Source organism: Pipistrellus kuhlii, unplaced genomic scaffold (genome assembly GCF_014108245.1).
Source record: "Pipistrellus kuhlii isolate mPipKuh1 unplaced genomic scaffold, mPipKuh1.p scaffold_m20_p_55, whole genome shotgun sequence".
Taxonomy (NCBI): domain Eukaryota; kingdom Metazoa; phylum Chordata; class Mammalia; order Chiroptera; family Vespertilionidae; genus Pipistrellus; species Pipistrellus kuhlii.
The window spans coordinates 755,655-776,360 of NW_023425557.1; the positions used below are offsets into that span (position 1 = coordinate 755,655).

The 20,706-nt window shown below is 56.1% G+C and overlaps 1 protein-coding gene, 1 long non-coding RNA gene and 1 other non-coding gene across 4 annotated transcripts; 2 read left to right on the forward strand and 1 right to left on the reverse strand.

Moving 5' to 3' along the window:
- Positions 1–411: 411 nt before the first annotated feature.
- On the reverse strand, positions 412–539 carry LOC118706848. Its single transcript, XR_004984137.1, has one exon. It is a non-coding gene; the product is annotated as a small nucleolar RNA SNORA33 (small nucleolar RNA).
- A 1,111-nt stretch (positions 540–1,650) lies between these two features.
- On the forward strand, positions 1,651–15,888 carry LOC123650959. 2 transcript variants are annotated; one of them, XR_006740175.1, is made up of 2 exons: positions 1,651–1,685; positions 15,330–15,888. It is a non-coding gene; the product is annotated as an uncharacterized LOC123650959 (long non-coding RNA). The 2 variants fall into 2 exon arrangements; XR_006740176.1 differs by lacking the exon at positions 1,651–1,685 and adding an exon at positions 3,017–3,052.
- Positions 5,998–14,697, forward strand: SLC1A5 (solute carrier family 1 member 5). The gene is made up of 8 exons (XM_036416342.2): positions 5,998–6,801; positions 8,633–8,675; positions 9,097–9,138; positions 10,209–10,369; positions 11,707–11,940; positions 13,110–13,304; positions 13,381–13,512; positions 14,462–14,697. Exons 1-8 carry the CDS (start codon positions 6,224–6,226, stop codon positions 14,676–14,678), a joined length of 1,602 nt encoding a protein of 533 aa, XP_036272235.1. The 5' UTR covers positions 5,998–6,223; the 3' UTR covers positions 14,679–14,697.
- Positions 15,889–20,706: the final 4,818 nt, after the last annotated feature.

A 20,706-nucleotide genomic window follows, 5' to 3' on the forward strand; every position in this document is an offset into this window, starting at 1 on the left:
TTCATTTCAAACAAACTAATACAGGGCCAGGGCGTGGGGAAATCTAAAGTGCAGTGAGTTCCCAGGGCGGCCTTCTTCCTTCCTTCCTTTCTTTTTTCCTTTCTTCTTTGCCTTTCCTTTCCTTCCTTCCTTCCTTCCTTCCTTCCTTCCTTCCTTCCTTCCATCCTTCCTTCCTCCCTTCTCTCCTTCCTTCTCTCCTTCCTTCTCTCCTTCCTTCCTTCTCTCCTCCTCTCCTTCCTTCCTCTCCTTCCTTCCTTCCTTCCTTCCTTCCTTCCTTCCTTCTCTCCTCCTCTCCTTCCTTCCTTCCTTCCTTCCTTCCTTCCTTCCTTCCTTCCTTCCTTCTCTCCCTTCCTTCCTTCCTTCCTTCCTTCCTTCCTTCCTTCCTTCCTTCTAAATGTTTTTTTTTTTTTTTCTTATAGCCATTTTCAGGAACCTTAATGACTTCAATGTCTTTAAGGCTTGTAACCTGGCTTTACTATTGCCAGCTTTCTCTAAATTTCTGCAGAACTCATTCAGGTAAGCAGACTTTTAAATGTATTTTTTAAAGTACTTATTCATTCACCAAAACCGGTTTGGCTCAGTGGATAGAGCGTCGGCCTGCAGACTGAAGGGTCCCAGGTTCGATTCCGGTCAAGGGCATGTACCTTGGTTGCAGACACATCCCCAGTGCGGGGCGTGCAGGAGGCAGCTGGTCGATGTTTCTCTCTCATTGATGTTTCTAACTCTCTATCCCACTCCCTTCCTCTCTGTAAAAGATCAATAATATATATATATATGTCTTAAAAAAGAACTTATTCATTTCCTTTTTTTCAATATTATTATTTTTTATTGACTTGTAAATTCTCACCCAAGGATATTTTCCCACTGATTTTTAGGGAGAGCGGAAGACAGAGGGAAAGCCAGAGAGAAACACCGATGTGAGAGAAACACATCAATGGTTGCCTCCTGCAGGAGCCCTGACTAGGGCCGGGGCCGGGGAGGAGCCTGCAACCAAGGTGCATGCCCTTGACTGCAATCAAACCCGGGACCCTTTGGTCTGCAGGCCGACGCTCTAGCCACTGAGCCACACCAGCGAGGGCAGAACAGCCTTCCTTCATTGTCCCTGCAAAGATCCGCCCGGAACGCTGTCTCCTTCAGACAGCTTCTGTGCTTGGCCTGGGCCCGGGGCTGCCTCAGATCTGGGGCCCGCCCTCCCCGCGTCACACGTCCCTCAGCCTCCCCGGGCCCTGGCCCAAGCCAGTGAGGAGATGGCTTTTGCAGGGAGGAGCTATGAAACGGCTGTGATTCTGTTTCCATGACGCGCTCCTCCCCACCCACCCACAGGGGCCCACGTTGGACAGGAGCGCTCTGCACTGTAACACCGATCTCACATGTTCCCCCAGCCGCCCACTGAGCCCGTCATTTCCTTCTTCTTTTATTTTTTTTAAAAAGTTTGTTTTGATTTTACAGAGAGAGGAAGGGAGAGGGAGTACAAGAGAGAGAGAGAGAGACATTGATGGGAGAGAGAAACATGGATTGGCTACCTCCTGCACACCCTCAACCTGGGCCCTCAACTGGGCAATGTGTCTTTGATTTTTTTACAGAGAGGAAGGGAGAGGGAGAGAGAGTTAGAAACATCAATGAGAGAGAAACATCGATCAGCTGCCTCTTGCACACCTCCTACTGAGGATGTGCCCGCAACCAAGGTCCATGCCCTTGACCGGAATCGAACCCGGGACCCTTCAGTCCGCAGGCTGATGTTCTATCCACTGAGCCAAACCGGTTTTGGCCTGGGCAATGTGTCTTGACTGGGAATCGAACCCCTGACCTTTTGGTGCAGGGGACGAAGCTCAGCCAACGGAGCCACACCAGCCAGGGTTCACTGCTTTCTCAGAATCCCAGGCCTCCAGCCCGCCCACCCCTGGCCCCGTGTCCCTGTGATGAAATCAGGATCTGGGTAGGAGGTTTGGCTGAGTGGGAAGGAAGCTGGTTGAAGCCGGTTGGCATGTTTTCCTCTCCAAGCCTGGGGAGGGCCGCGGGGAGGACACTCTGGCTGATCCTGGACCAAACCCTGCAGTCTTCCCATCTCCGCCCGGACCCATCCGGCACTCCCCGGGGTCCTGGGGTCCTGGGGTCCTTGAGGCCTGGGGCCTCCTCCCTCTATCTTGCCGCCAGCCTGGCACCCCTGTGCGTGGAGTGGGTGGGCAGGGAGGGGCCAAGCCTGCCCTCCTCCCATGTTGCCCAACTGGCCTCAGCCATTTCTCCATGCCCCGGGGCTTTTGGCTGCCAGGAGGGCTGGCATGGGGCTTCCCGTCCCCAGCCTGGTCACCTGGAGCCCAGCTGCCTGGCCCTACCCCGGACGACCAGCAGCTTAGGCTCCCGTGGCCTGGTGCTCCCCCCACCCCCGCCCAGGGCCTGGCATTCCTTGGGGGAAGCACTGGCCTGTGAGTCTGTGTCTGGAGGAATTCATGGAAGGGGCCTTTGTTGTTGTTGTTGTCAATCCTCACCCGAGGATGTTTTTTCCATTAGTTTTTAAATATATATATATATTTTTAATTGATTTCAGAGATAAGGGAGAGGGAGTGAGAGATAAAAACATCCATGATGGGAGAGAATCATTGATCGACTGCCTCCTGCACACCCTCCACTGAGGATGGAGCCCGAAACACAGGCATGTGCCCTGACCGGGAATCCAACCATGACCTCCTGGCTCATATTTTGACATTCAACCCCTGAGCCATGCCAGCTAGGCATCCATTGGTTTATAAATATTTTTTTTTTTCTATTGATTTTTAGAGAGAGTAGAAGGGAGGGGAGTTGAAGGGAGGGAGGGGCGGAGAGAGAGAAACACCAATATGAGAGAGACACATGAACTGGTTGCCTCCCGCACTGGATTGAATCTGCAACCCAGGTACACACCCTTGACTGGGAATCGACCCATGACACACACACCCTTTTTTTTTTTTTTACAGGGAGGAAGGGAGAGGGACAGAGTTAGAAACATCGATGAGAGAGAACCATCAACCAGCTGCCTCCTGCACAACCCCCTACTGGGGATGTGCCCACAACCAAGGTACATGCCCTTGACCGGAATTGAACCCGGGACCCTTCAGTCTGCAGCCCAACACTCTGTCCACTGAGCCACACCTGTTAGGGTACCCATGACCCTTTTGTGCATGGGCTGACATTCTAACCACTTAGCCACAGGGGCGTTCCTCACTTCTGCAGTAGACACACGTTGATCTATCTCTAAAGCACATGTGTCAAACACAAGGCCCGCGGGCCAAATCCGTCCCGCCAGGCCTTGCAATGTGGCCCGCACCGCGCTGTCATCACTGCACTCCGCTGCGTTTCCATCACAATGACAGTTTATGACTGTTCAGTAAACCATTCGGCCCGCGATTTAGGCTGGATTTTAGATTTTGGCCCCTTCTCTGATTGAGTTCGACACCCCTACTCTAAAGGCTTAAAATGCCGGCACCAATCAAAAGGCTTTACATGGGACAGCTGGGCTCCCTCCTCAGGATCTCGGAGGCAGGCCCCCGCTACCCCCATTTCTCAGGGACTTGGGCCCCGGACCCGGCGCTCAGTTGGTTAGAGCATCATCCTGACCCACCAAGGTTATGGGTTTGATCCCCAGGCAGGGCACATACAAGAATCAACCGCTCTAACCGGTTTGGCTCAGTGGATAGAGCGTCGGCCTGCAGACTCAAGGGTCCCCGGTTCAATCCCGGTCGGGGACATGTACCTTGGTTACAGGCACATCCCCAGTGAGGGGTGTGCATGAGGCAGCTGGTCGATGTTTCTCTCTCATCGATGTTTCTAGCTCTCTATGCCTCCCCCTTTCTCTCTGTAAATAATCAATTAAAAATATATATATATATATCATAGAATCAACCAATGAGGGCATAAATAACTGGAAAAACACCTCCCCCCCCCCTATAAAATAAAAAATCAATTAAAAGAGAATAATTGAGTCACTCGGCTGCTGGTAGTGAGACTCGCCCCCGCCGATCCTCGAAGCCACGGCTTTTCTTCCTGGCAGTGACCATCTTAGCCGTTTCTGCCCATTCGTGTGGAGAGAGTCGGTGCCCTTTTCTCAATGTATTTTTTTTTGGGGGGGAGGGTAATCCTCACCTGAGGATATTTTCCCATTGCTTTTCGGAGAGAGTGGAAGGGAGGTAGGGAGAGGGAGAGAGAGAAAAACATCTACTGAGAGAGACACATCCACGGGTCGCCTCCCGCACGGGTCCGGACTGGGGACAGGGAGGGAACCCCCCAACCCAGGTTCTTTGCCCTTGACTGGGAATCAAACCCGAGACCCTTCGGTGCGCAGGCCCGAGACTAACCACTGAGCTCGCCAACCAGGCCCTCCTGGATGTTTCTCAACCACCGGATTTATTACCTGAGCCTGCCCCCTCCTCCCCCCTTTCTCCCCCCGCCTCTGCCCATTGGACATCCCTCAGCTCTTGGTGTGTGGGTGTGGTTTGTTGAAAGGCTGAAGGAATGTATCGCTGAGCTGACAGATGCCTGATGGAAGAGTTGGAGCTTTATCCTGAGGGAAGCCACGGGGAGGGAGGCGGGCACTCAGAGGGCGGGATGACTAGGTGAGATAGGTGCTTGGGAGCCTTCTGGGCGCCCCCCCCCCCAGCGCCGTGGTTTTGCATATGCTGTTCCCTGTGTCTGGAGTTCTCTCTCTCTGGCTTGGCCCCTCTCCTTCCCATCCCAGCTGTGCGGTCTCCTCCTCCAGGAAGCCCTCCCTCACTCCCACGCTGGTCAAGCACCCCTTCCGGGCTGCCCCATCCCACGTTCTGCGTCATCATTGTTGTCTGGGGCTGGGTCCGAGCCCCTTCTGGACTGTGACTCCCCCAGGGACAGGGCTGGGACTGTCTTAGTCCTCGCTGGGTCCCTGGTACCGCCCATTCCCGGCCCAGCCAGGTGCTCAGAGTAAGTGACGGTCCCCTGAGGAAATGTCTCAGGTTGGGGTCCGGGAGCCAAGGGGAGGGGGAGCTGTGGTGTCCCCGAGGGGTGGAGGGCGCAGGCTGGGGCCAGAGACACCTGAGTTCAAAGCTCCTGCCCAGCTCAGGGGTTTGGGGCCCCAGGAGCCTTAATAACCTCTGTCTGCCTTTGATTTAGTGAAATTCTTGAAAAACCTTATAAGCGTAGATTTGAACTCTATATCCAGTCGCTTTTTGTCCTCCATTTCTTTCGTTTGTGAGCTATTTCGATGTCGTGGCATTTTCGCAGCTTCCCTGATGGGGCGGGCACATCCCCAGCAGGAGGTGTGCAAGAGGCAGCTGATCGATGACTCTCCTATCGACGTTTCTCTCTCTCTCCCTTCCTCTCTGTAAAAAATCAATAAAATATATATTAAAAAAAAAAAAAAAAAAAAAGAGCGGGAATCTGCGCTTTACACCGGAGGAATTGAAGAGCTGATGAAAGACCAAATTTGGGGGTGGAGGAGGAGTGTCAGGCGGAGTTGACAGGAGGAGGAGCGCGGGAGGACCACAGGCCCCGCCCACTCCGGGCCCCGCCCCTGGATACGGCCCCTGTTATTGGGCTTTAACCTCCCAGGGGGCGGGGCGCTGGGCAGGTCCCCGCCCGCGCCAGCCTCACCCGGGTCTGAACCTTTAACCGTAGCAGCTTCCTCCGAGCGAGCGAGCGAGCGAGCAGAGAGCCACGCGGCGGGCGCGGGGAGGGCTGCAGTGTCCAGGGGCCCCGGACCGCCGCCTTCCACGCCCAGGAGCCCCGACCGCCCCCTCCCGGATCCAAGGACCTGGTTCCCCTCTCCCCGGAGCTCCGTGTACCGCCCCCCCATCTCCCCGCCAGACCCAGGCTCCCGCGTCCTCCCCGTCCAGGACCAGGCACTCCGGGTCCCCCCTCCCGGATCCAGGCGTCCGGCATCTGCGCCACCAGGACCTCGGCCGCGTCATCCTCCCGGAGCCAAGGACCCCGAGTCCCGGAGAAGCTCCTGGATCCCCACTCCCGCGGCCAAGGCACCTAAGACACCCCGCCTTCGGGCTCCGGACACCACCTCCGGGCAGGGAAGCCCCGCGCCGGCCTCGGGACCGCTGACTCTCCATCGGCCCAGAACCAGGAACTTGGGCGCCGGGACGCGCGCCGGGGACCCTCCGCCCCAGCCCCCGGCTGCTCCTCCGCTCGGCCCGAGGGAACGTGGGTGTCCTCGGCGGGAGCCCCAAGCCCGCCCAGCTCCCAGGCTCCAAGAGACCCCGGGGAGTGCACGATGGTGGCCGATCCGCCCAAGGGAGCGGACCCCACGTGGCCGGCCGCGAAGCCCGCCGCGAACGGCGCGCCCCCCGAGGCCCCGGGCGCAGCGGGCAGCGGCGGCGGCGGCGGCGGCTGCTCGCGGGCCCGGGCGCGGCGCTGCCTCCGCGCCAACCTGCTGGTGCTGCTGACCGTGGCGTCGGTGGTGGCGGGCGTGGCGGTGGGGCTCGGGGTGGCGGCGGCCGGCGGCTCGGCGGCGCTGGGCCCCGCGCGCCGGGCGGCCCTGGTCTTCCCCGGGGAGCTGCTGCTGCGCCTGCTGCGGATGATCATCCTGCCGCTGGTGGTGTGCAGCCTGGTGGGCGGCGCCGCCAGCCTGGACCCGGGCGCGCTGGGCCGCCTGGGCGCCTGGGCGCTGCTCTTCTTCCTGGGCACCACGCTGCTGGCGTCCGCGCTCGGCGTGGGCATCGCGCTGGCGCTGCAGCCCGGCGTCTCCGACACCGCCCGCCCCGCCGGCAACGCCTCGGCCCCCGGCGCCGTCCCCAAGGACGCGGCCCTCCCCAGCAAGGAGGTGCTGGACTCCTTCTTGGACCTCGTGAGGTCAGGACCGGCCGCCGGAGGAGGGGAGTGGGGGGGAGAGGGGGGGGGAGAGGGTGCTCAGCCACGTGGCGGGGCGGGGCCGGAGGGCGCATGGTGGTAGGGATGGCGGGAATGGATTCTCCGGAGCCCGGACACCTCCAGGGCCTCAGGAGACTGTGTGTGTGTGTGTGTGTGTGTGTGTGTGTGTGTGTGTGTGTGTGTGTGTCTAGGGAAGCTCTGGTTTTTCAAGGGGGAAGAGAGATTCCTGGGGAAGGATGTGGGGGACTGGAGACATAAGGGGGTGGGGGGACCTCACATAAGGGCTTACAGAGAAAAGGGAAAGCCATGCTTGGGGGACATAGAGGGGCTCTCCTATCCGGGGCGGGGACCCTGAGGATTTCCACGGGGAACTTTGGTGGCCAAGGGCTCCAGTCTGGGGCTTCTGGGTGGAGGTGCGAGTCCAGGGTCTGGATACACCCCAGGGGCCCCCACCAGGCCCCCTTCCTAGTCCCAGGGCTTCCCATGCCATGGGCCACCCCCACCGCCAGCTTCTTTCCTCAGCCTCCCTTCCCACCCCGTTCAGCCGGCATGTGCTCCTGGTAAGCCCTGCCACCGCCACCTCTTCCATTCCTCTCCCTTCTGCCCCCCCCCCCCCCCGCACCCCAGGAGGGTTCTCCCTCCTTTTAATGAGGACAGGGTGCTGGATCCCCACCGCCTGGCCTTGGGGTCCTGCTGACTCAGTGTCTCCAGGTAGATGGGGACTTCCTGGAAGTGGCGGAGGTAACGGATGAGTCACGGAACCGGGTTCCCCCAGCCTCCGGGGCCTCCCTGCCGCCCGAGAGGGGACACACCCAGGAGCTGCCGTGGGGGGCGCCTCCTGGCGAGGGGAGATTAGCGGCCGGGCTGGCCAGGTGCACACCCACTCGGAGGCTGTTTAAGCTTAGAGACCTCTTTCCCATGTGCCAGAACCAGATGTAATTCTGTATCTGCCCTGGCCAGCCACGCCCAGGCTCTGCGGAAGCATCTGGAGCCGCACAGCTGTGCACAGACACACGGAAACCCCGGCCACGCCTGTGATGTCGCAGGCATCTGTGGTCACACAGGCAGGGATGCACATTCCTGACACACACAGCCATGCCTTGTCTCCCTCGGTCCCCACCTCCTCCCAAGGCCCAGAGCCGTGCGGGCGGGCCCTCTGGGCAGACAGCCTGCCCTTTTCTCGGTTCCCGGAGGAAGTGGCTGATGCAAGAAGTCGTGGGTATTAAGTTTGCTGCCTGAGGTCAGAGGTGACCCTGCTGCAGGCTGCCCGGGGAAGCCAGCATTTCTGACGCTCGTCGGAAATCCTTTGGGGCAAAGATGACAGCCTCCGGGGGCCCTGGGAGGCCCGCTCCCGCTGCCATGCCCGGAAAATGTGCAGGCTGGGGAGGGGGGGAGGGGGGGGCACACATTTGGGTGCCATGGGCCTGTAAGGGTTCTACCCACCTCAAGAGGCCAACCCAGCCGAGACCGGTTTGGCTCAGTTGGATGGAGCGTCGGTCTGCGGACTGAAGGGTCCCAGGTTCGATTCCTCTCAGGGGCATGTGCCTTGGTTGCGGGCACATCCCCAGTGAGGGCGTGCTGGAGGCAGCTGGTCCATGTTTCTCTCTCATCGATGTTTCTGGCTCTCTATCCCTCTCTCTTCCTCATATTTTAAATAATACTAGTAATAATAAAAAATAAAAAAGGGGTCAGAAGTGAATTAAAAAAAAAAAGAGGCCAACCCACCCCCACAGGTACCCCCCCAAAACCCCCCCACATCCCCACTCTTCTCCCCTGTGGTATCTAATAACCGCCCCCACGTCTATCTTTACAGAAATCTCTTCCCTTCCAACCTGGTGTCCGCAACCTTCCGCTCCGTGAGTGCTGGGGGCGGGGATGTGGGGGCCGGGGAACCCCAGGGCGGGGGTGGGGCCAGGGAGGGAAACAGCCAGTCGCAGCCTCTTGGTGCTTGATTTGGGGTGGTACCTGCCCGCGGATTTACGGGCACTGTTGCAGGGTTTCTGGGGTGACCTCTGAACCCCACCCACACCCCTCAGCCACAGAGGAGGACGGGGTAATTCTCGCTGTGCTGTGTGGTGCCGGGCAGGCGCCTTGGCTTCTCTGAACCTCGGCCCCTGCCTCCGGAAAACGGGGCGTGAGCAGCCTCCTCCCGGGGGGCTGCTGGCGGGAGGGGGTGCGAGGCTGTGCGAAGGGACGTCTGGGCAGGCTTTGGGGGTTGCAGGAGCCAGTCTGGGGGGGGGGGGTGACTGTCACACTGACTCCCCCATCCCCTTGCAGTACTCCACCTACTACAAAGAGGACAACGGGACCTACGTGAAGGTGAGCAGAAGGGTTGACCCCTAGCACGGGGTGTGTCATGTGGTTTTGAACTCTGAGCAGCCTTTCTCCACTTTCTGTCCCTCTGCCTTTCCGGGGTCTCCCTGTGGACCCCTCTTCTCCTCCCCCACTGCCCACTGTGGTCCAGGCTCCTGTTTCCCACCCACCCACCCCCATCCGGGCCTCTCCTCCCAGGTCTGCCCGGGCCTGGCAGCCGAAGAGGTCTTTTTTTTTCTTTTTTTTTCCACTGTTTTATTTTATTTTATTTTATTTTTTAATATATTTTATTGATTTTTTTTTTTTTTTTTGCGAAGAGGTCTTCTCCACGTACAAACCTGTCCCTGCCTCTGCTCGCTCAGACCCCGTCACGCTCCCTCCCGGGGGTCCTTGCCACAGGTCCTAGGACACTCTGAGGTCAGACCCTCCAACCCCGTCGCCTTCGCAGTCCCTTCTCGTGATTCTGCCACTCAAGACACCGTGGGTTTCTTCCTGCTTTTTATTTTTTTAAATATATTTTATTGATTTTTTTTTTTTTTTTTTACAGAGAGGAAGGGAGAGGGATAGAGTTAGAAACATCGATGAGGGAGAATCATCGATCAGCTGCTTCTTGCACACCCCCCTACTGGGGATGTGCCCCTAACCAAGGTACATGCCCTTGACCGGAATCGAACCCAGGACCTTTCAGTCCGCAGACCGACGCTCTACCACTGAGCCAAACCGGTTTCGGCGTCTTCCTGCTTTTTGAGTGCCCGAGTTGCTCTCGTTTCTAGGCCGTTGCGAATTATTTCATCTCTCTAGAACGTCTTCCCACCCCCCTCTGGACCTGGTTCACCCTTCCTGTTCAGCAGGTCTCGCTCAGCCCCTTCCTCCAGGAAGCCTTACCTGATTACCCACACCCCTGAGCGGGCGCCAGCCCCTACCTCCTCAGTTCCCACACTCCCCAGGGTCTCCCACACTCCCCTGCTCACTCTGGGTGGTCCCCCTGGGCCTGGGCCCTGCGCCTTTGGCAGGAAGGGGCCCGGGAGAGGCGCCCCGGGAGCCTGCACGGTGACTGAGCACTCCCCTGCCCGCAGGCGGAGGGGGAGGTGGAGGGCATGAACATCCTGGGCCTGGTGGTGTTCGCCATCGCCTTCGGCGTGTGCCTGCGGAAGCTGGGGCCTGACGGGGAGCTGCTCATCCGCTTCTTCAACTCCTTCAACGACGCCACCATGGTGCTGGTGTCCTGGATCATGTGGTAGGTTTTGGGGGGGGGGGCGTGGGGGGTATAGGATCGGGCGGCCTGTGCCCTTCTTAGAGCTGGAAGGCCTGGACTCAAATCCAGCATTTTCCCCCTACCTGGAAAACGGGGCTGAGCGGAGCAGGCACAAAAAGTTAACACACACACACACACAGTTAATACGTGGAAGGTGCTTGGGACCGTGCCTGGCCTATGGCAGGCTTGCAGAAAACAATGTTAGCTAATATTTACCCAGTGTACTTGGCTCGTATAATTTCTTGGCACGGCCCACTGGCCAGAACGTGGGCATGTGGCCAAACCCAGGTGCACACGTTGCTGGGAAACGGCGCCCTTCTTCTCTGTACTAACGAGGAAAAGGGGTTGGGAGACAACACCTGGGAGTAACAGCGATCAGGCAGCCCCAGAGGCAATCCCGGAGGCCTCCTGGCTGGGAGGCACAAGCACCCGGAGGGATCTTCATTCCGGGAGAGGGTGCTAACGTTTATCGATGAATTATTGAAAAGCATCCAGCTCGTGTCACCCGGCATCTCCTTTCGTCCTCCCGGCATTCTTACGAGGTTGGGAGCGTTATCGCTCCTGCTTTACGGACCGGTTACGTTCTGTTCATGCCATGGTAGCTGCAAGAGACTCGAGGAAGGGGCTCCCAGGTCAAGAGGGGATGTGGTAGAACGTTCTAGAGAGGTGGGGAAGATTCAGTCACGCTCAGGGGCTCAGCACGTGGCACACGCTCCATGCCTTGGAGCTGTGATTAAGACGTGAGCCGTGGTCTTTTCATTTCTCATGATGTGGTGAGAGATTTACATTGGTTTTATTTTTTTTAAAATATATTTTATTGATTTTGTACAGAGAGGAAGGGAGAGAGATAGAGAGTTAGAAACATTGATGAGAGAGAGTCATTGATCAGCTGCCCCTTGCACACCCCCTACTGGGGATATGCCCGCAACCAAGGTACATGCCCCTGACCGGAATCGAACCCGGGACCCTTCAGTCCCCAAGCCGACGCTCTATCCATTGAGCCAAACCCGTCCCGGCTTACATTGGTTTTAAATCATGCGAGCTGCCATCATAAAGGAACCCGGACATCGTAAATGACTCACGCATGGTGCATGCTTCTCTCTGGTTGGTGACTCTTACTCCCCAGTGGCGGGGGAAGCGGCCCGGCTGCTTTTATCTCCCGGCTACGCTGTCTTCCAGGGGAGAGGGCACGAGGCGGGCAAGGGAGGTGCCGGGCGCCTCCTGGCTCCGAGGGGGGCGGTGGCCGGGCTGCATGAGGCACACCGCCTGGCCCCGAGTGGGCTCGTGCTCAGAGGCTGCCTCTGTCTCCTGGGTGCCAGGTACTCCCCCGTGGGCATCTTGTCCCTGGTGGCCAGCAAGATCGCGGAGCGGGAGGACGTGGGGGACCTCTTCGCCAGAGTGGGCAAATACGTCCTGTGCTGCCTGCTGGGCCACGCCATCCATGGGCTCCTGGTGCTGCCGCTCATCTACTTCCTCTTCACCCGCAAGAACCCCTACCGCTTCCTGTGGGGCATCACCGCGCCGCTGGTCACCGCCTTCGGGACCGCCTCCAGGTGTGACCGCGGGGCAGTCTGCCGCCGAGGGCCCTGCAGCGAGCAGGCGTCGCGTGTCTGAAGGCCCCTGAACTTCTGTGTGGGGGGACATGGGGGTCTGGGCCCAGGGGGTGGACTTTCCCAAGTTTCTCCTAAGGTCTCGAATCCCAGCCCCCCCCCCCCCGCCCCCCTAAAATTAGGAAACTGCTGCCTTGGAGATTCCCTCCTCCCTTCCCTCCTCCCTTCCCGCCAGGCCTGGCCCTCGGGCATGAGTGCTCCACTCCGGATCCAACCTCCGGGAGCTCTTCCCACCTTCTCAGCCGAGCCTGTGCCTCTTGCAGTGGCACCCTCAAGAGAGTAATTTTTCTTTTTAAAAAATATTTTATTGATTTTTTTTTTTACAGAGAGGAAGAGAGAGGGATAGAGAGTGAGAAACATCGATGAGAGAGAATCATCAACCAGCTGCCTCCTGCACACCCCCTACTTGGGATGTGCCCGCAACCATGGTCCATGCCCTTGACCAGAATTGAACCCGGGACCCTTCAGTCCGCAGGCCGACGCTCTATCCACTGAGCCAAACCGGTTTCGGCGAGAGAGAGTTAGTAATTCTTAGCCGAGGCCCATCCTCGGCGGAGGCTGCAGGTGTGAGTCCGTGAGCTCCGAGCCATAGGATTTAGGAGTGAGTTTTTGTGTGGACTTTGAGGATGCCCACACGTTGGAATAGCTTCAGCCTACACCAGTGGTCGGCAAACTGCGGCTCGCGAGCCACGTGGGGCTCTCTGGCCCCATGAGTGTGGCTCTTACACAAAAGACCGCGGCCTGGGCGAGTCTATGCTGAAGAAGTGGCACTAGAAGAAGTTTAGGTTTAAAAAATGTGGCTCTCCAAAGACATTTCAGTAGTTGTGCTGTTGCTATTTGGCTCTGTGGACTGATGAGTTTGCCGACCACTGGTCTACACCATCCCTAGTACCTTCTGGCCCTGGGAAGGGAAGGGCTCCCATTGCTGGAAAGGCTGTGGGAGGAGGCAGGGAAGAGGGTGGAGGCAGCGGGTGGGCGTGGTTTGGTGGTGGGCGGGTCCATGTCTGGTGGGCGTGGTTTGGGCCAGGAACGGGCGGCGTGTGGGCGGGGCTTCCTGGGTGGGCGGGGCCTGGGTGCAATGACTCAGATCTGCCTGGTCTGGTCTCTCGCAGCTCGGCCACGTTACAGCTGATGATGAAGTGCGTGGAGGAGAAGAATGGCGTCTCCAAGCACATCTGCCGCTTCATCCTGCCCATCGGCGCCACGGTCAACATGGATGGAGCCGCGCTCTTCCAGTGCGTGGCCGCCGTGTACATTGCCCAGTTCAACCAGCAGCCCCTGGACTTGGTGAAGATCATCACCATCCTGTGAGTGTGGGCTGGCCACCCGGGGCCCCCCCCCTGCGGACATGGGGCCCCTCCCTGACCGCCCCTCTGCCCCCAGGGTCACCGCCACGGCATCCAGCGTGGGCGCCGCGGGCATCCCCGCGGGAGGCGTCCTCACCCTCGCCATCATCCTGGAGGCCATCAACCTGCCGGTTGATATCTCCTTGATCCTGGCTGTGGACTGGCTAGTGTGAGTGTGTGTTTGGGGGTTCAGGGGGGTGGGGCTCCGGGGACTCCTGGGAAAGGGGATGAGGAAGAGGGCCATGGGCAGAAGAGGGGCTGGGCTGAACACTTTCAATGGGTGATTTTATGGTGTGTGAATTGTAGCTACATTTTCTAAAGTGTCACATACACTGAGTAGCCAGATTATTATGATCTCTGAACGCATAATAATCTGGCCACTTGAGATATATATATGTGGCCCGGTTCATGAATTCATGCATGGGTGGGGTCCAGCCAGCCTGACCAGGGGGAGGGGACATAGGCGGTTGGCCGGCCTGCCTGCTGGTCAAAATCCTGGTCAAGGGGACCATTTGCATATTAGCCTTTTATTATATAGGACATACACTGAGTGGCCGGATTATTATGCGTTCAGAGATCCTCATCATCTGTGCCACTCAGTGTGCACACAGTCACATACACTTAAGCAACATCACTCCTAGGTTTATACCCCAAGAGAACTGAAAAAAGGAAAGAAAAAAAAAAACCCCTTAGGATCCTGAGGAGGAGAAAGGCCTGAAGAGGGGACTCGGTGTTTCAGCGGAAGAGGAGAGGTGGGGGTGGAGGCCCTCCCGGGGACCCAAGAAAAGGAGGGGCGACTCTGAGGTTCCGGAAGGAACAAATCCTGTTTTAGTGGAAGAAGGACCCACGGAGGAGCCGGCCTTCGGGGTTCAGAGGCCGAGGACACAGGATGGGACACCCTGGCCTTCCGGGGGGCAGGGGCGGAGCTCTGAGGCTCCCGGAGGAGGGATACTCGGCATCCTCGGAGGATGGAGGGCGGGAGGCCCAGGGCTGTAGAATAGGGTTCTGTGTAGGGCGGTCTGTGTAGGAGACCTCATGATTCCCGGGAGGAGGGGGGGGGGCAGAGCTGGGCCTGGACCCCAGCCCTCACTCACGCCCCTGCCGCGCCACCCCTTCAGGGACCGGTCCTGCACCGTCCTCAACGTGGAAGGGGACGCCTTCGGGGCGGGACTCCTCCAGCACTACGTGGACCGGACCAAGCCCGCGAGCTCGGTGCCCCAGCTGGTGGAGGTGAAGGCGTGTGTGGACCCCACGCCCGTCCCCCTGGAGGAGGGAAACCCGCTCCTCACGAGGCCCGCCGCGGCCACCGGCCGCCCGGAGGAGTCGGTCATGTAAGCCCCGCGGGGACCTCCCTGCGGACGGGGCACTCTGGACACTCCGACCGCCCGAGGTGGCCGGCCCTGCCACACACTCCGGAGCCGGGAGCCTGGCCTCCCGCCCCAACCCCCGATCCGTGAGGCTTTGCTGCTAGGGCACGTGTGTGTGTGTGTGTGTGTGTGGGGGGGTGTGACCGTCTCCCCAAACCTCCCTGATCTCAGCACCTGGCCCCCCGCAAGGCTATGAAACAGCAGATGGAGACGTGGCGGCCTCCACGCTCATCCTGGGAGTCTGCCTGGCCCCCATCTCAGGGCAGGCCGCACGGGGAACTGTGGCCTCCTGGATGGGATGTTCCCACACGTGCTGGCTCCTTGGCTGGCTATTGGGGTGGGGGTGGGGTGGGGGTCTGGGTGGGGGAGTGTGTGGGTGCTGTGACTCCATGGTACGTTCCCCCATGTCCCAGGAGCTCTGGGTAGGGAGAGACTGAGGACAAACACTGCTATCACTCCAGAGGACATTAAAATATATATATATATATATATATATATATATATATATATTTTTTTTTTTTTATTGACTTTTTACAGAGAGGAAGGGAGAGGGATAGTGTTAGAAACATCGATGAGAGAGAAACATCGATCAGCTGCTTCCTGTATGCCCGCAACCAAGGTACATGCCCTTGACCGGAATCGAACCTGGGATCCTTCAGTCCGCAGGCCGACGCTCTATCCACTGAGCCACACCGGTTAGGGTGAGAGGACATTTTCTAGCAATAACATTGCCAAGCCCTAACCAGTTCTGCTCAGTGATTAGAGCGTCAGCCCATGGACTGGAGGGTCTCAGGTTCGATCCCGGTCAAGGCCACATACCTCAGTCGCATTCAGGAGGCAACCAATAGATGTTTCTCCCTGTCTCTCCCCCTCCCTTCCACTCTCTAAAAATCAATGGAAAATATATCCTTGGGTGAGGATTAACAAAAAATTTTTTTTTAAAAAATTGTCAAGTATATCTAATCAGATGTTTTTAAGAATTTACTAGAGTCCTAACCAGTTTGGCTCCGTGGATAGAGCGTCAGCCTTCGGACTGAAGGGTCCCAGGTTCCATTCCAGTCAAGGGCACATACCTTGGTTGCAGGCACATCCCCAGCAGGGAGTGTGCAGGAGGCAGCTGATCAATAAATATATTTATTTTAAAAAAGAATTTGACTAGAAGCACTAGCCACACAGGATAAGTTGGACTTCCTGGAAATATCTGTCCATCAACACCACGGGCAGCTACCAGGAGATGCCATGCACGCCTACCGGGATGGCAACAAACACGCACCTCGTCCTGTCGGACGTGTGGCACAGCTGGGCAGAGCCCATGCATTCTGGGTGGCAATGCAGAACGGTCCAGTCACTTTGGAAAGTGGCCAGGCAGCCTTTTCTTTATTTTCGGAGAGGGAGAGAAACATCGATTTGTTGTTCCACTTATGTATGCATCCATTGGTAGATTCTTTTCTTTTTAAATATATATATTTTTAAGATATATTTTATTGATTTTGTACAGAGAGGAAGGGAGAGAGATAGTTAGAAACATTGATGAGAGTCATCAATCAGCTGCCTCTTGCACGCCCCCTACTGGGGATGTGTCTGCAACCAAGGTACCTGCCCTTGACCGGAATCGAACCTGGGACGCTTCAGTCCCCAAACCGACCCTCTATCCACTGAGCCAAACCTGTCCCAGCTCTTTTTAAATATATTTTTATTGATTTCAGAGAGAAAGGGAGAGATAGAAATATCAATGATGAGAATCATTGCTTGGCTGCCTCCTGCCCACCCCTAACTGGGGATGGAGCCTGCAACCTGGGCATGTGCCCTTGACTGGAATCGAACCTGTGACCCTTCAGTCCTCAGTCCAATGCACTATCCACTGAGCCGAACCGGCTGGGGCCATTGGTTGATTCTTATTTGTGCCCTGGCCAGGGGATCAAACCCACAGCCTTGGTCTATCGGGACAACCCTTTCACCAGCTGAGCTACGTGGCCAGGGCGGTGAAGGCAATCTTATCAAAATGAAACACACGCACACCATACGGCTCAGGAACCCCGTTGCTGGGAATTTACCCAAGAGAAATGAAAACTTCTGCTCACACGAAAAACCAGGGTACACATGTTTGTAGCTGCTGTCTTTATAATTGCCAAAATTCAGGAGGAAGTCGCTCAGATAAACTGGTACAATTATCACTATGCGCTTGAAGGCTACTTGGCAAAAAAAAAAAAAAAAAAAGCAAGTACTGGTACACAGTTGGCACTTGAAAAACACGGGTCTGAATGGCGAAGGTCCACTTATACCTAGATTTAAAAAAACAAAATACCTGCATTGTTTCGATCTGGTGGGAGTCGGGATGCATTGATCTGTGTCATATACGCAGGGGACTGGAGTGTCCCTGGATTTCCGTATCCGAGGGCGCCTGGAACCAGTCCTCTGTGGATGCTGAGGGACCACTTACGCTCTGGGAAAATCAAGTTTGACTTAAGGGTGATTGGGGCCCCTAATACCTCTGTTGTTCAAGGTCCACTGTACTCAGTGTGGGTGCATCTCACAGATAATATGCAGAGTGAAAGAAGCCAGAAATGGTACATACTCTATGGTACATGAAGGCCTCGGACAGGATAGAGAAACAGCGGTGGTGGTCTTCCGAGTGCTGGTGGACTGGGAGAGGGAGCAAGGGTACAGCCAATGTGACATGTCTTTTTTTTTAAATATATTTTATTGATTTTTTTTTTTACAGAGAGGAAGGGAGAGGGATAGAGTCAGAAACATCAATGAGAGAGAAATATCAGCTGCCTCCTGCACCACCCTCCCCCCCCACTGAGGATGTGCCCGCAACCAAGGTACATGCCCTTGACCGTAATCGAACCTGGGACCTTTCCGTCCACAGGCCAATGCTCTACCCCGAGCCAAACCGGTTCTGGCTAGTGTGACATGTCTTGATACGGGTGATGCTTACACAGAGGGGAATGCTGGGAAAAGTGAGTGAACCCGTACACGTACGTTGTACGCATGTTTCCTATGTAGATGGTCTTCCCGTTAAAGATTGTGTCTCACCTGCCGCTGTGATCCCTTCCATAAGAAGGCGGTATCCCTCGATATCCGAACTCCCACCGCAGATAGTCCCAATGGTGATTTGCTCCTTTAACCCCAAATTTGTTATTTAAATAAAAAAAACCTGCTGTGCAACTATAATATCAGCCTCATTGTACGCCACAAGCACCTGTAGACGCAAGCAGCGGACCTTCCCCAGGTGCCATGCGCCTCCTTAAAAAAATATCTTCCCTGAGTGGCAGCCCCGACCAACTTTTTTAATCACTTTTTTTGGGGGAGAATTTTCAGCTGAGAATATTCAAGAACACCCGAATTGTGAGTAATATATTTATTTTTATAATATCCATTGCAGAGTATTTGGATATTATAAAATTCAAAATACCGTGGTGTGTGGGCATGGTTTTTGTTTTTTTAAAAAAATATATTTTTATTGATTTCAGAGAGGAAGGGGGAGAGAGAAACATCAATCATGAGAATCATTGATTGGCTGCCTCCTGCAAGCCCCCCACTGGGGATCAAGACCGCAACCTAGGCATGTGCCCTTCACCAGAATCAAGCCCGGGACCATTCAGTCCGCAGGCCAACGCTCTATCCGCCGAGCCAGATGGCTAGAGGGCGTGGTTTCCATTCTGTACACGTGGCAGTTAACTGGCGAGTCCTGTCTGAGTCCCGGATGTGGACGGCATCAGCTGCAGCTCACCTGTTCCGACAGGATCCGGTCTGTGTGTCACCGGGAGCGTGTTACACATTCCGATGTTAACAGGGCCTGCAGGCAGCACCGCCCCAGTGCTATCGCTGGACTATCATTAGCATCTTTCCTTCCCCCATTTCCTCGTGATTCTGTGCACACTTGTAGATTGCATACAAACAGGGCCAGCTAATGAGTGTACTAAGTGTGGAGTAGTTAAGTAATTGGTTGTCTTGTTTTTTTAATGCTTGGTGGGTTGTTACAGAAATATTTAAGAGTGTTTTAACAATATTTGGGGAAATGTGGTGGCGTTTTTGGAGGAAGCCGGGAGTGAGTGCATTATTTTCCCTGCTCAGAATTGTTGTTTACCTTCACGTTTCCTACTTAATGTTTTTTGGAGGATGGGTTAAGTTTACATTATGTGGGATGCCTGTTTAAAGAGGTACATACCTAAATATGCAATATATTTAATATACTATCTACATGCACAATGTATGTGTGTTCAAAGGGTATATAATGACCAAGTTCCAGCAAACTGCTTCAGCCACCTTTTTCTGTTCTATTTTTAAATATATATATATATATTTTATTGATTTTTTACAGAGAGGAAGGGAGAGAAATAGAGAGTTAGAAACATCGATCAGCTGCCTCCCGCATGCCCCCCACAGGGGATGTGCCCGCAACCAAGGTACGCGTCCTTGACCGGAATCGAACCTGGGACCTTTCAATCCACAGGCAGACGCTCTATCCACTGAGCCAAACCGGTTTCGGCCTCTGTTCCATTTTTAAAGTGACCTGAGTACATGCCACTACTTTGCCTAAAACGATAATCTAAGATCATGTAGGAAGACTGAAACCATCTCAAGCCTCTTGGGTGTAGACGGGCTTAAGCGGCTTTCAGCCTGGGTCCCCCTGGCTTGTGTGCTCCAGGAGGGCGGGGCCTCGGGCCTGTTCCCTGCTGTCTGCCAGAGCACAGGCCCTGGTGCATAGCGGGCACTCAGTCAGTCTGCAGGATGAGGGAGCTGGGCCCCAGCTACAGAGCTGCCTGGCTACAAGAGGCTGGTCCGGATCCCTGTGGGACCTCGGGCACTCAGGGCTGCGTTTCCCTCTGGTGACAATGGCTGTTATGCCACACCCCAAGGTGAAGGTTGCATAAGAGGAGAAAAAGCACCTTGAGGCCACTCCCTAGGCCAGACTCACCTCCCTCTCCCTGTTCCCATTGCCCAAGAGAGCCCGGCTGGTGTGCTCAGTGGTTGAGCATCGACCTATGAACCAGGAGGTCACGGTTCAATTCCCGGTCAAGGCACACTCCCCGGGTTGCAGGCTCGATTCCCAGTGTGGGGAGTACAGGAGGCAGCTGATGATGACTCTCCCATTGTTGATGTTTCTATCTCTTCCTCTCTCTTCCTCTCTGAAATCAATAATAAAAAATATATTTAAAAATTATTTTAGAGAAACGTCGATTTGTTGTTCTACATATTCATGCATTCATTGGTTGATTCTTGCATGTGCCCTGACCAGGGATCAGTCCCACAACCTTGGCATATGGGCACCACACTCCAACCAACGGAGCCACCTGGCCAGGGGCTGGGGCAGCCCTCTTGCTCCGACCCAGGAGCCTGGCTTCGGAGGGAGGGCTCGGACTGGCCTGGATAGAGCGTGGGCCTGGACTCCAGACTCGGAGTGGCTTCCCGGGGCTCAGGCAGCACCGGGAAGCGGCCCAGCTTGTTCTCTCCTGGCCACAGATCCATGCTTCCAGGCCTGTTGTCCTCTCCCCCTCCCTTCCTCCCCCTTTTTGTGGGTCAACCTTGTTGAGGTGTAAGTTACATACAATAAACGGCATCCATGCAAGCAGGCAATGGGATGAGGTTTGACAGATGTATGCATGGGTGAAAATCCACCACCACCAAGATACATCACAGCCCCACACCTCCCCGTGCCCCTTTGCAGTCTTACCCGCCTCCGCCCCAGGCCCCGGCAGCCACTGATCCGGGTCACCGAGGATCAGTGTTTCACAGTGCACTCCCGCAGGTGGCTTTTTGCGTCTGGCTTCTTTTACTTAGCATGATGCTTTTTTTTTTTTTTTTTTTTTTTTCCCCAATTGATTTTTCACAGAGAGGGAGAGGGTTAGAGAGTTAGAAACATCCATCAGCTGCCTCTTGCACACCCCCTCCTGGGGATGTGCCTGCAACCAAGGTACATGCCCTTGACTGGAATCGAACCTGGGACTTTTCAGGACGACGCTCTATCCACTGAGCCAAAGCGGTTTCAG